At 42.7% G+C, this 13,462-nt stretch overlaps 1 protein-coding gene across 1 annotated transcript in view; it reads left to right on the top strand.

Annotated features, from left to right (window-relative positions):
* Positions 1 to 13,462, top strand: part of LOC117508122 (disco-interacting protein 2 homolog C-like) — a 241,868-nt gene that overhangs the window by 78,620 nt on the left and 149,786 nt on the right. Inside the window, exons 2-3 of the mRNA XM_034167783.1 lie at positions 8,942 to 9,013; positions 9,600 to 9,704. Coding sequence (XP_034023674.1) covers positions 8,942 to 9,013; positions 9,600 to 9,704 — 177 coding nt within the window. The remainder of the gene's footprint in view (positions 1 to 8,941; positions 9,014 to 9,599; positions 9,705 to 13,462) is intronic.

Raw genomic sequence — 13,462 nt, 5'->3', positions numbered from 1 at the left:
AACTGCCGTCTTTCAGGGCCGCAACCTGTCTTATTTTAACTGTCACTTAAAATTAAAAAATTCTTATCTGCAGTTTGTGTCACAGAACCCCTGGTAACAGGTCAAAACTGCATTCATCATGAAGAGGAAGCCATCATATGCTGTGCTGCCACCTGGTGAATACTGGCACCTGCTGGATAGTTCTGGAATGTCATGCATATCAAAATATGAATTTTGTCATGAATTACAGTCAGGGGCAGTACTGTGGCTTAGTGGTTAGCACTATTGCCTCACAGCAAAAAGGTCATGGGTTTGATTCCCACTTGTGGCCTTTCTGTGTGGAGTTTGCATGTTCTCCCCATGTTTGTGTGGGTTCACTCCAGGTGCTCCGGCTTCCTCCCACATCCAAAGACATGCAAGTTAGGTGGACTGGAAAGTTTAAATTGTCCATAGTTGTGCATGTGGGTGTGAATGTGTTTATTTATCTTTGTGTGGCCCTGCGACAGACTGGCGTCCTGTCCATGGTGTACCCTGTCTCATGCTCTATGAGTGCTGGGATAGGCTCCAGCCCCCGCGACCCTTAATTGGAGTAAGTGGTTGACGATGAGTGAGTGAGTGAGGTTACAGTCAGTGTAGAGTCTGTACGTACATTAGCATGATGAAGAATGTGTGTTTGCTTTAGTAACCGTCACCATTTTGTACAAAGTAAACTAGAAAACATTTAGAGAAATAATTATGTAGCACTATCCATTCTGTTTTTTTTTTTTTTGTTTTTTTTGTTTTTTTGCTTGTTTAAATCTCATTAACGTAAAATGAGACGAAAAGCTGAGGAGTATTAGCATGTAAACAGTTACACAGTATCATCCAGCTGTTAAGTCAGGGATACCCAGTGCTGCAGAGACTTGTGACTCTGATCGTTACTTTCCTGCTGCAGCTGCTGTCTTTGACTGAAATAGGATATCAGAGACTTGAAACAGAGGTAATATCTACAGTAGAGTTGAAGTAATTCATGCTGAAATTGATAAATAGAAAAATTAAAGACATCAGAGGGCTGATGCAGTCCCTGCGTGCTCTGTACACCATGTCCAAAAGTCCATGTCCACCATACATGCAAGCTTTTGAGTGTGCACAGTAGTTTCCTTATAAAACTTTGTGGTGATAATTTGTTTGTTAACGCAGCTTCCAATGTTCATTATTCTCATACTCCCAAACTGGGCTCACTTATAAGCAGGAAATATGGTCACCTCAATGAGAATGAACAATGTATTTCTTTGAACACACATGACTTCTTTTTTATCCCCTCGGTATGAAATATGGGGGGGCTAAAAAGCTTTCAGCATGTCCGTCCATCCTTCTGTCCGTTCGTCCATTTTCGCTTTTTCATGCAATATCTCAAGAACCAGTTGACCAATTTCATTCATATTTTGCATAAGGGTGTACTTGGGTGATCCCTCAATGCCAGTGGCGTACGCCAGGTTTTGTGTAACCTGGCGTACGCCCGTCTCCACGTCCACGTGCAAATGATTCAAAAATGACATGAGAGTGGAAATATGCAGTGCGTCACACAAAAATCCAGGCTGGCGTACGTACGTTTCTACAGCTATTGTTCCACCGTGAACATGTGAAGGTGATGCCGGGAACCGCTAATAGTGTGAAAATAAGTCATCAGAGTGATGTGCACATCAGTGACACACTGATGAACATTTAACACACCCACGTGTTTGCCATTATATGGATGGATATAAAAGCACACGCAAAGTGTTGCGTAAAATGGCACCATCAGTGGCTGCGTTAGCATTGTTAGAGGACCTTGCAAATGGTGCAATCTGACATGAGCGTGTATTCGGAGAATGTGAGGATTTACGTCCAAATAAGGATAATTGGCTCATAAACCGATTTCAATTACCAAAGCCACTGTGACTGGAGATGCGTACAGAACTGCGGTCGGCCCAGAGCGCAATACGGCAAGGATCCAGGGGTTGTGTGTGCCCACACAGGTGCTGACCACGCTGGGCATCCTGGCATCAGGGGCATTGCACCATGAGCTGGTTGATCGGTCAGGCGTGTGCCAGTCCACCTTGCGCCGAGTCGCAATCATCCAAATTTCATCAGGTACATTCCAACATTATAGCGCATTTTGCAGCGAGAGCCGGTTTCCCAAATGTAATTGGAGCTACTGACTGCACACATTTTGCTGTAAAGGCACCATCACATGATGAATTTGTTTTTGTTGACAGGAAACATTTTCATTCCATCAGTGTTCAAATCATATGTGGAGGCTGCACGGTGCGCGATTGGGCGGGCTGCTTGTGTTAAAATAGTTTGTGTAATTGTTCCGAACGAAAACTAGAGAGGAAACATTTGGGCATGTGCATATTCAAATATGTTTTTATTATTATTATTATTAATGTCTTTTTTTGTTTTTGCTTGATGGTGAGCTGCAGAGCTTCTTAACAGGCTTCCTGTGTTCAGTATTTGTCAATAAATGCATGTGTAAATTGTGAATGTCACACTATCAGCAGAGGTGCGCCTCCCCTTTTCAACATCAGTGTGTGTTCTGAGTGTCGGCCTCACAGACACGCTCTGTAGCGTAATTTCCAGTCATCTGTAGTATAATTTCTTTTCTGTTTATGTTGTCTGATGTGACGTCGTGGGAAATCCCTACTCCAAGGGCCTATTTACATGAAATTGCATATTCAAATGGATTGTGGCTAGGAAGGAGTTTGGTTCTACGCTCAAATCCACATTCAGTAGGATGTTCAAACAGAACGTGCGTGAATTCATGGCTACGCACACTTTCATACATCTGAATATATTTGTACTTACGCCAGATTCAGGGTTTTGGCGTAAGCCAACGTTTAGTAGAAAGTCCACGTTAGTCTTTGTACATGTTGATTATGGTGACTTTGGGGTCAATTTCAAGGTCACAGCAAGATATTCAAGATATTGTCATTGTCACCCTTGTTAGTGCGATATCTCAAGAACCACCTGACCAATTTCATTCATATTTAGCATAAGGGTGTAGTTGGGTGATCCCCAACACCAGTTAATTGAGGTAACCTTGGGGTCAATGTCAAGGTCACAGTGAGATATTCAGGATTTTGTCTTTGTAACCAGGGCTGTGAAAACTCCGCGGATCCGCGGGATTCTGCGGATTTCGTCATGGGGAGGGGGGCGGGGGTGTTAGTGTTGTACACTTTAATCGTGATCGTTACTGAGATTTTAAAATGCTTATAGCAAAGTGTTCTTTTTTACGACATCATGCAAGTTTTATAAGTCCGCGGACACTGATCTGTGTGTCACAGATACAAATCAGTTTCAAAATCAGATCCGCGGAGTTTCGAGAATAAATGCCACTTAAAGCCTGGCTGTTACGACAGTTGTAAAGCGGGACTGGTTGTTTGCTGCGGTGACACTGTGTGGCTCCTGTGCGAAGCTTAGCTAAACGTAGCATGTGGACATCGCAAACTTTTAGAACTTTCAAGTTTTTAAAAGAAGAACTTTGCAACATGTCTGTGTCACGGAGCGACATCAGACAGAGCGCAGATGGCGAGAAAGACGGTTTGAAAAAGTCTGATAAGGACAAGAATCCGTGGAATTGTTGCTGGATTCATCAGCACACCTGAAAGATAAACGGGAAAAGCGAAATGGTAAGAATTTTTTTCTCTCTCTGGAAAATAAACATTGTGCTGTTCAAACAGAATTTCAGAAAAGATTATGTTACAGCAAAGATTATTATTTTCTTTCATTAATCTAGACTTTCTTTCATTAAAAAAAGACATTGTGGCTTTGAATGAATTTAGGCTACATGAATTTACACAACAATGTAAATTAGTTTTTATTAATGTAGACTTTTTTCATTGGAAAAAAGACATTGTGGCTTTGAGTGGATTTACAGGAATTTACACAAGAATGTGTGGCTTTTTATTATAAGGTATTTTATTGATATTTTACCCTGATTTTTAAAATATTCTACAAGGTTTAGCTGTGGTTTTTGAAATACTTTAACAGTCTTTTTGTTGTGTGGGCCGCTGAAGAGGAGGTACTGCTGGCCCACCACCACCAGTCGGCGCCCTGCTTGGAGTGCGGGCTTCAAGCATGAGAGGGTACCGAGACAGAGAGTGACAGCTGTCACTCATTTACACCAGCTGTCACCAATCACCTACGTCCCTACAAAAGCCGGATTAGTACTCCACCTCCTCGCCGAGAAATCAACTACCGTCGAAGGTAATTCTCTGCTGTGATTAGTGTTAACTAATTGTTCTGTGTGCAGCCGTATTCCTGAGGATTCAGTGTTTTTGGATTGGCGTGCAGTGAGAGTCTGCGACGTCTTCGCCTCTCACTCCATCCAAGGAGCCACTGTCAGGAGCTGCACGGGTGACTTTGTATCGGAGGTGGAGGTTTTCCCTCCTCGAAGATCTGTAGGTGAAGGATTACTGGGTGTGTGGATACACACTCACCATTAACTGTTTTTTCATCTTCTGCCAGCAGTACCAGGGTCTGCAACAGAAGACGGTGACCACCTGGGGACTCAGGAACTTGGCGGCTCCGGTGTTCTTCAGGCCGTTGGTGGTGGAAGCTGTGTGGGTCCCGGCTCTCCGATCGCCAGAGGTCTCCTATCTTCGAGCCTGCCTGCACGTCACCTTGTGTTTAATTGGCATTATCTTTGTCTGTATCCAGTTGTGCGTTTCACAACATTAAATTGTTACTCTTTGTCTTATCCATTGTCCGTTCATTTGCGCCCCCTGTTGCGGGTCCGTGTTACGACACCTTCCCAACACTTTTCAGTCTTCATGAATTTCATGTAGTTTAATTGTTCTGAGTTAATGCATAATTTGGTTTACAAATAAAAGGAAAATCATACCAGGTCCTACTTCCATGTCATATTTTGCATTTACGCAATATCTCTAAAATCAGAAAGGTCTTGTCTCAGAGTGATGCTAAAAAACTAATTCATGCATTTATTTCCTCTAGGCTGGACTATTGTAATTCATTATTATCAGGTTGTCCTAAAAGTTCCCTAAAAAGCCTTCAGTTGGTTCAGAATGCTGCAGCTAGAGTACTGACGGGGACTAGCAGGAGAGAGCATATCTCACCCGTGTTGGCCTCTCTTCATTGGCTTCCTGTTAATTCTAGAATAGAATTTAAAATTCTTCTTCTTACTTATAAGGTTTTGAATAATCAGGTCCCATCTTATCTTAGGGACCTCGTAGTACCATATTACCCCATTAGAGCGCTTCGCTCTCAGACTGCGGGCTTACTTGTGGTTCCTAGGGTTTGTAAGAGTAGAATGGGAGGCAGAGCCTTCAGCTTTCAGGCTCCTCTCCTGTGGAACCAGCTCCCAATTCAGATCAGGGAGACAGATACCCTCTCTACTTTTAAGATTAGGCTTAAAACTTTCCTTTTCGCTAAGGCTTATAGTTAGGGCTGGATCGGGTGACCCTGGACCATCCCTGGTTATGTTGCTTTAGACGTAGACTGTGGGGGGTTCCCATGATGCACTGTTTCTTTCTTTTTTTGCTTCCGTATGCATCACTCTGCATTTAATCATTAGTGATCGATCTCTGCCCCCCTTCTCGGCATGTCTTTTTCCTGGTTCTTTCCCTCAGCCCCAACCAGTCTCAGCAGAAGACTGCCCCTCCCTGAGCCTGGTTCTGCTGGAGGTTTCTTCCTGTTAAAAGGAGTTTTCCTTCCCACTGTGGCCAAGTGCTTGCTCATAGGGGGTCGTTTTGACCGTTGGGGTTTTTCATGGTTATTGTATGGCCTTGCCTTGCAATATGGAGCGCCTTGGGGCAACTGTTTGTTGTGATTTGGCGCTATATAAGAAAAAAGTTGATTGATTGAAGTTGATATTCTGTTATTTCAACATGATCATTGACAGTTCAAATGAAAGGTTGAATCTAGGATCATTTAAATATGCACTAATTTTTTTTTTTAAGATTTGTTCTTCCAGGAGATGTTGAAAATGTATCAGCAGATGAACATTTAATTTGGTTTCTGGGGCCCCACAAGGCCTAGAACCCCGGCTCCGCGGGGGGCCTCAGACCCCCTGCGAATTTTCCTCGGATTTCACAATTTTCATTTCACAGCCCTGGTAACATTTATGAGCAAGATATTTCAAGAACCATTCATATTTAGCATCGATCAGCACATCAAGATTCTGAAGAAGATGTGTTTAAGTGGATAACCAACATGGTCAACAGGACTTAGCCTTGGTAACATAATGGCTAATATCCGTTAACCATGTGTCTTCAGTTTCATAGACCGATTCCTATATGTTCCATAATGTAAAAAATGTAAGAGAATGAAAACAAAAAAATGCTTCATTGCCGGTGTCGCCGGCTGAACGTTCTCCCCTAAAAATCTGTCCGCCCTGCCTTACCCGTGCATGTGTCATTAGTTACCGTTCACCAATTGTCACATCGTTTCTGCTTCAAACTGCACTGCAGTCATCATCTATCTCAGCGACAGATATCTGAAGCTTTTGTACAACAATCTTTTCCACATAAATTCAGCATTATTTCATCATAAAAGACGGAGGAAGCAATGAGAGCACCGCAGCTACACGAGCTGCTAGCTGATGCGTTCACTGCATGTCGGTCATTTCAAAGTGTCACGGAGTATTGCCTTGTTTCTGCTTAAAACTACCTTGTTTCTGCTTAAAACTGACTTTAGAATGTGGTTTTACCTTGTCATCTGATGGTTAATAATCCCATTAATCCATTTGATCGCTTTGGGTGAAAAGACTCAGACGTGCTGCTGTGGTCCCAAATGACGCATGCGCAGTGGAGGCAGGACGGACCAAATTTTAGGGGCGGACCATTTGGTCTGCGACACCGGTTTTTGCTAAAAACTGTCATACGACTCTTGTTCAACCTATTTTAATTCATATTGAATGCTGTCGGACTTGCAAGCATGGGGTCCTACATTATACTGCTGATTTGTGGGGACCGGGGGATATGTCATCCCCTGATGACTCTTGTATACTTTCCTTCTGACTTGTTCATGACTGCACTTATACCAATCAATCACAAATATTTTGTTGTTCAATATAAACTTCAGATCATCTCTCTAGCCCTTTTGGTTGTGGAGATATATCAGAAAATATGTTTGTAGCACCATATTTTTGTTGACCTTGACCTTTGTCCAATCATCTTCAAACGTTAACTATCTTGAGATATTTGACCAAGTAATATTCCCACCAAGTTTGATGGAAATCTATCCCGTTGTTTTTTTTTTTTAGTTATTTTGTTCACAGACAGACAAACACCCACAGGACTGATTACGATACCCTGCTTTGGCGGTGTGCGAAATTAGTAACGTTTCAGTTTCTAATTTTGTGTCAGTGTTTTATTTAGTTATTTTTTTAATGTCTGGGTTTTTGGCTGTTTATCTGACAAAACATAATTTAAAGAAATAATGTTGCCTTTGTTTACCTGTAATGGCAGGTTTCTGATGCCTTGTGGACTGATTGATTGACTTGGAAGTTTAGATATTGAAGGACAAGAGACAGCTGAAGGTGAAGACGAACACTGAGAAATGAGACTTGCAGCAGTGTTTCATCTTGTTATTGTATTTGAAATTAGAATGCGAGCAGTTTGCTTGATACATTGCAAATTGATGCTTTGTTTTGTAATGTTTATCATTTTTCATACTTGCAAAGATATCAAGACTTCAGTAAACAAGCAAGTTATATTCTGCAATATAGATCAGTGATAGTTAAAATAGGCTTTATTGAAAGAAAACAATAAAAGATGCAATGTAAACTCATAAAAGCAAGAAAACAAAAGTGTACAATGTAGAAAAAGCAGCACAGGGGATGTTTATTTGTTGTGCACCTTTCAGACACATAAAGGCAATTCAGAGTGAAAAATATAGAAAACTACTTGAAAAGCGACAACAAACAAATTTTGTTGATAAGTTGGTGAAGAATTAGAGGACCACCCTTTAGAGCTCAAACTTCTGATGGCAATCAGAACCTGTCTCACAATCATGTTTAAAGCTTTAAATAAGTTAGGCGTGTTTATTAGCAGGAACAGAATATGCCATTCATAGCAATCTGTTTATTAGTGTATAATTAGTTGCAACAATGAATTGATGTATTTTCATCAGCTTACAATGAGCCCTTCGTATCTACATAGCAGCGGGCCTCCTCATGAAGGTCGCCCTCTTGCACCACCTTGTAGACACAGCAGCCAAAAAGGGACATACAAACAGCACCTGTCGTATTTTTGCAGCACAACCAGAAGGCTGAGGGGAGAAAAAGAAGAGGAATCAGTGGTTGCTCCCCAATACAATGTGTACTGGAGGCTAACCATGGCAGGCTAACAAGTTTGAGAACCTTTGTTTTTGTGGAGAACCAAACACGTTCAGTATCACAAAAAAAAGAAGGAATGGGAGCATGAATCCTTGTTGCCAAAGAAGCAAAAACATGAAGGGAGGCAACCTCTCCAATAGGTGACACTAAATCCTCCACATTGTGGCTTTAAGGAATCCTAATCAAAAGTTATTTCCTTTATTTTTGTTTCTCCTGTTATAATGAAGGTGTCAAACTCAGACAACGGCTATGCATATTCTTGTGAAAATGTTCACACTCTGGAGCTTTAAATGTGAAGTTTTCTGGAAGGAAGCTGACGAACGTTTGTGAAAAAAAAGAACTCTGTGTTCAAAGCCTTTCTTTTTTTCCATTCTTCTTTTCCATCATAACGCATCACATTATTTATTTTGCATCATTACACTGAAACCGCAGTGTCAAAATTTTGAGAGACAAGAGTAGGAAGATGTGCAAAGTCAAATTTGAGCTGAAGATGTTCTATTTATCCAGTAATATAGTAAGTAGTACAGTAAAACAGTTTAGACCTCAAATAATAAAACATTGTGTCAGCTTTCAGATAATTAAAACAACCGTCGGCACAGGGGCCTCTGGCTTTCTCACTCTCTGCCTATCTCTATCTGTTTGCAGGCGACATCACTCAGAAGGGTTATGAGAAGAAGAGGTCCAAGCTGATCAGGGCATATGTTCCACATGCTGGAGGTAATTTAGCAACCTCTGACCTGCCCACACCCCCCACCCCCAGTGGAAATATTCCCATTCCACTTCTAGAGGATAGATCTGACATCATGAAAAATATAGTTGCGATGATACTCTATTGATTCAGGCTTCCACCGCCACCATTAGTAAATGTAGGTTAAGCCTCCCTAGAGCTCAGCTTGGGCCTGCTCCTCTGTGTCTGTGTGTGGATGTGATGTTGTAGCTGTAGCTTGCTGCTTCACTGCAATAAAAACACACACATTTATTCCACGGTATGGCTTTTTATATTTAGCAGTCATCACAGATATTCCTTTGGTGATACAAGCTCACAGAATGCTAAAAGACATTGTGGTTCTCTCAGAAAACAGTAATGAAATTACCATATTATAATTTTATTTTCATTGCTTTTATATTGTATTTGTTATTTTATAAATCAGACTGACCATTTTTCTACCAACTCAGATCATCTCCATCTTTGTTTTTCTTTTGTGCGCTGCATCAATGGGTTTTGTGAAACATGTTTATACATGTGTGTCTGTCTGTCTATCTGTCTGTCTGTCTGTCTGCTTTTCTGCCTGATTCTGACCAGGTATGGAAGGGCCCATGTCTCACCGGACCCCGCTCGGCCCGCCCTCTGCTGCCCGTTTCCACAGGCGGCGAACCTCTGGCACAAGAGATGAACGCTATCGCTCAGGTACTGAACCTTGAAACACACTGTCCAATTGACAACTATTCTGAATCTTCAGTCAACAAAAATATCACAATTACTCTTGTCAGTTTGGAGGTTTTGCTGAAAGATATTGCAACTAGCATGCCTTGTTAACTAATCAAAGCACAAAGCAACAGTCACTGGCTGAACATGTGAATCTGTGAGCGGCGTGACGCAGGACACGCATGACATTCAGATCGGCTGCTGCGTGTTCACATGATCTGATGGTCTGTTTCACCTGGCACAGCCTGTCAATGTGCGCGCTGTGCTTTGCTCCAGCCCGTCGCGAAAGCGATATATGGTTTTATGTATTTCCACAGGCACACACACGTGCGTCACAGTGGACAGTTGTAAGGTCATGTCCTTGAAAACACGGTGCACGTTCTCTAGCTGTGAAGTCCAGGACCAAAGATCTCAACAGCTGCTTCTGTTTGGGGCCACGCCCTCTTGTCCGTTCAGCACCCAGACCAAAGTGTCACTCTCTGTTTCTATATTATGTGGTCATTCATTTTAGTTATTTGGTATGTAATTGTGTATGTAGTTATTGTACAAATTATTTATAAACATGTCCTGGCTGTGTTCTCTGTGTTTGTAATGTTACACGTCGTGTGCACTGAGCCATCATTTACAACTGTCAGTATGTGATGATCAGCTGAGAAGTGCCTTGCTATTCTGTGTGCAGTCAGACATGGCTGGCCGGCCCCCATATGATCATGTCTGCACATACATATCAGCATTTCATGCAATTGTACTTCCCCCGCACGCCACATGTGTTGGGGAGGAGTGACACATGAGATACATACGCATGCCACATGTGTTGACATTCTGGCACGCTACGTGCATGGTGTTTGCCGACACCACACTCCTGGGGCACTTAAGACAAATTTCACAGCCAGCTCAAAAGTGGTCGCCTGCTCTCTGTTTTTGTGCTGCCTGTGTGAATGGCACCACATTTCCTAAGTGCTCCGCGAGTAGTATTGGATGTTCGTGTGTGACACCTGGAATTTGGCCGACACCTCTCGAGAGCAGGATCAAATGAGCACTCACAGGGCACTCTCTGTCTTTTGGTCGCTGGTGTGCATGAGTGGTTGTAGCTATAGGTGTACGAGGCATTAGAGGCGGCTCTGATTTTTCACGAATGACCTGCAATTCCTCCTTTGTGCACTAGTCGGCTTCAATCGTGTTATATGTGAAGGTGCCTTAAAGTGGATATGACACTTAAAGACAACATAGTCTTATTACATGTAACAAAGGTTATATAATTTGGTCAACCTAAAGGTTTTAGGAAAATGTACGCGGTTCTCCCGTTATATATAACATTTGAACATCCCGCCACTGAAAAATGTGCACGCCCCGTGATCAGCTTCCCGCTGAGTACCAAGCCTAAAATACGTCACTGGCTGTAGACCGTATCGGCTTGCGCGCATGGTGGCCATTGTTTACACTTTGTTTAGCGGCAGAAACTTTGATTAAATACAGCTCTCAGGGACTTGTTATGCCTGACCAGTGTGTCGCAGCATATTGCACAAACACCATGGCGAAAGGTTTTAGCCTTTTCAAGTCCATGTCTCCATGTTCTCACCGCTCACAGGAACACATAAAATGTCAACCCCAAATAATATGTTCACAATAATCTTGAAATGGTCAAGGAACTTATGTAGTAAACACGGCGCCGGCACATAAACACAGCGCTGGCACGTTCACTGTTGTTTTCGGCGATCTTTTTCGAAACTTTCGCCATTTATTTCCTATTCTTTTGTGAAAATAACGTAACTAATCACGGATGAATGCAATGCCTGGCACTCGAAAACGGCAAAAACCCGAAAGTAATGACGGTGGTCCGCAAGTAATAGCTACACTATCACAGGTCCGGAACAATAACAAAGGCGGTAAACAGACGCCCGAATCGAAAATGCTATACAGTAATTAGAGTGTTATAAACAGCAGCAACAAAAATCAAAGCCTCCCTTACCATTCCATATTCTGCAGCCTTTCAAAATCCATCGGAATTGGCACGTCTCTTGCCTCTGCTTCGGCTCCGCCATAAACACCGTCAGCATTATTTTTGCTGCCAGAATGCTCCTGGTTTGAATGTTCGTCCGAAAGATACGGCTCCAATCTGTAGGGTCAAATCACTGCTGCAACAATCTCAGGATCCGAGTCAGAAATAATCCACACTTGAAGAGGAGTCAGAAAAGTTCTTGATCTTGTCACTGTCCATGCTGAGGTCCATCTGTTCCTGTTGTTGATCGAACAGACAAAGACGGGACTCTCCATTCTGTGATGTCACGGCATCACGTGACCGCTGAAGGAGCGCTGCAAGCGTGCTTTCCAATAAACACACTTTTGAGAAGCTGTACAAACTTTATTTTTCAGTGATAATGAATAAAAACACTTTCAACTTACTATACTGTATGTATATTTTGCTATTTATATCAGTTTTTCCCTAATTTTTGAAGTGTCATCTCCACTTTAAAGAATGAAACAACTCCAAATCAGTAAAAAAGCTATATTTTTGTCCAATCAAATTCAAGTTGAAACTTGAAATTTGGGACTTCACTCAAATGGTGCATGATTTATAGAACACTTTGAATGACTCAGCCACATGGTGTGTGCAGCCACAACACTGTATCGGTCCCAAGCCCAGATAAATGAGTAAGGTTGCGTCAAGAAGGATCGATCTAGGCCAGGGTTACCAATGACCCCCACCGGTGCCGTTGACCAACAAGGTGCTGGGGGAAATTGGGCTACTGTTGGGCGAAGAAGAAGAAGAGGAGGAAAATGTGTCCAGAGACAGCAGGAGAAGAGGAAAACTGGAAGGGTGGAAGTGAGAGTCAGAACTTTGAATGTTGGCAGTGTGACTGGTAAAGGGAGAGAGCTGGCTGATATGATGAAGAGGAGAAAGGTAGACATCATTCTGTGCAAGAGACCAAGTGGAAGGGAAGTAAGAGCAGGAGCATAGGTGGTGGATTCAAGTTGTTGTTTCATGGTGGGGATAGGAAGAGAAATTGTGTTGGGGTCATTTTAAGGGAAGAGAATGTTAAAAGTGTGTTGGAGGTTAAGCGAGTGTCTGACAGGGTGATGAGTGTGAAGTTGGAAATTGAAGGGGTGATGGTGAATGTCATCAGTGCATATGCCCCACAGGTAGGTTGTGAGATGAAGGAGAAAGAATATTTCTGGAGTGAGTTAGATGAGGTGGTGGAGAGTGTGCCCAAGCATGAAAGGGTGGTGATAGGAGCGGACTTCAGTGGGCATGTTGGCGAAGGGAACAGATGTGATGACGACGTAATGGGTAGATATGGTATCAAGGACAGGAATGTGGAAGGGCAGATGGTAGCTGATTTTGCAAAATCAGAATCAGAACAGCCTTTAATCGCCAAGTATCTACAAGAATACAAGGAATTTGACTCTGATTTGAACTACATTCTCTCTGTACGAGCATGTATAAATACACACTAAACACTAAATAATTCACAGTAAAAATGTGCAGATAAATTGTGATAATTGTGAAAGTGTAACTTCTCCACACCTGCGAGGAGAACTGGGGACCGCGATCCGAAACGATGTCCATTGGTATCCCATGCAGCCGGACAACATGGTGGACGAGGAGATCCGCCGTCTCCTGGGCCGACGGGAGCTTCGGGAGGGCCACGAAGTGGGCCGCCTTGGAGAAACGGTCCACTATCGTGAGTATGGTGGTGTGTCCTCGGGACGGCGGGAGGCCCGTGACAAAATCCAGACCG

This window comes from Thalassophryne amazonica, chromosome 1 (assembly GCF_902500255.1).
Source record: "Thalassophryne amazonica chromosome 1, fThaAma1.1, whole genome shotgun sequence".
NCBI classification, from domain to species: domain Eukaryota; kingdom Metazoa; phylum Chordata; class Actinopteri; order Batrachoidiformes; family Batrachoididae; genus Thalassophryne; species Thalassophryne amazonica.
The sequence above is the reverse complement of the archived record's forward strand: the minus strand, read 5'-3'. Positions and strand labels throughout refer to the sequence as shown.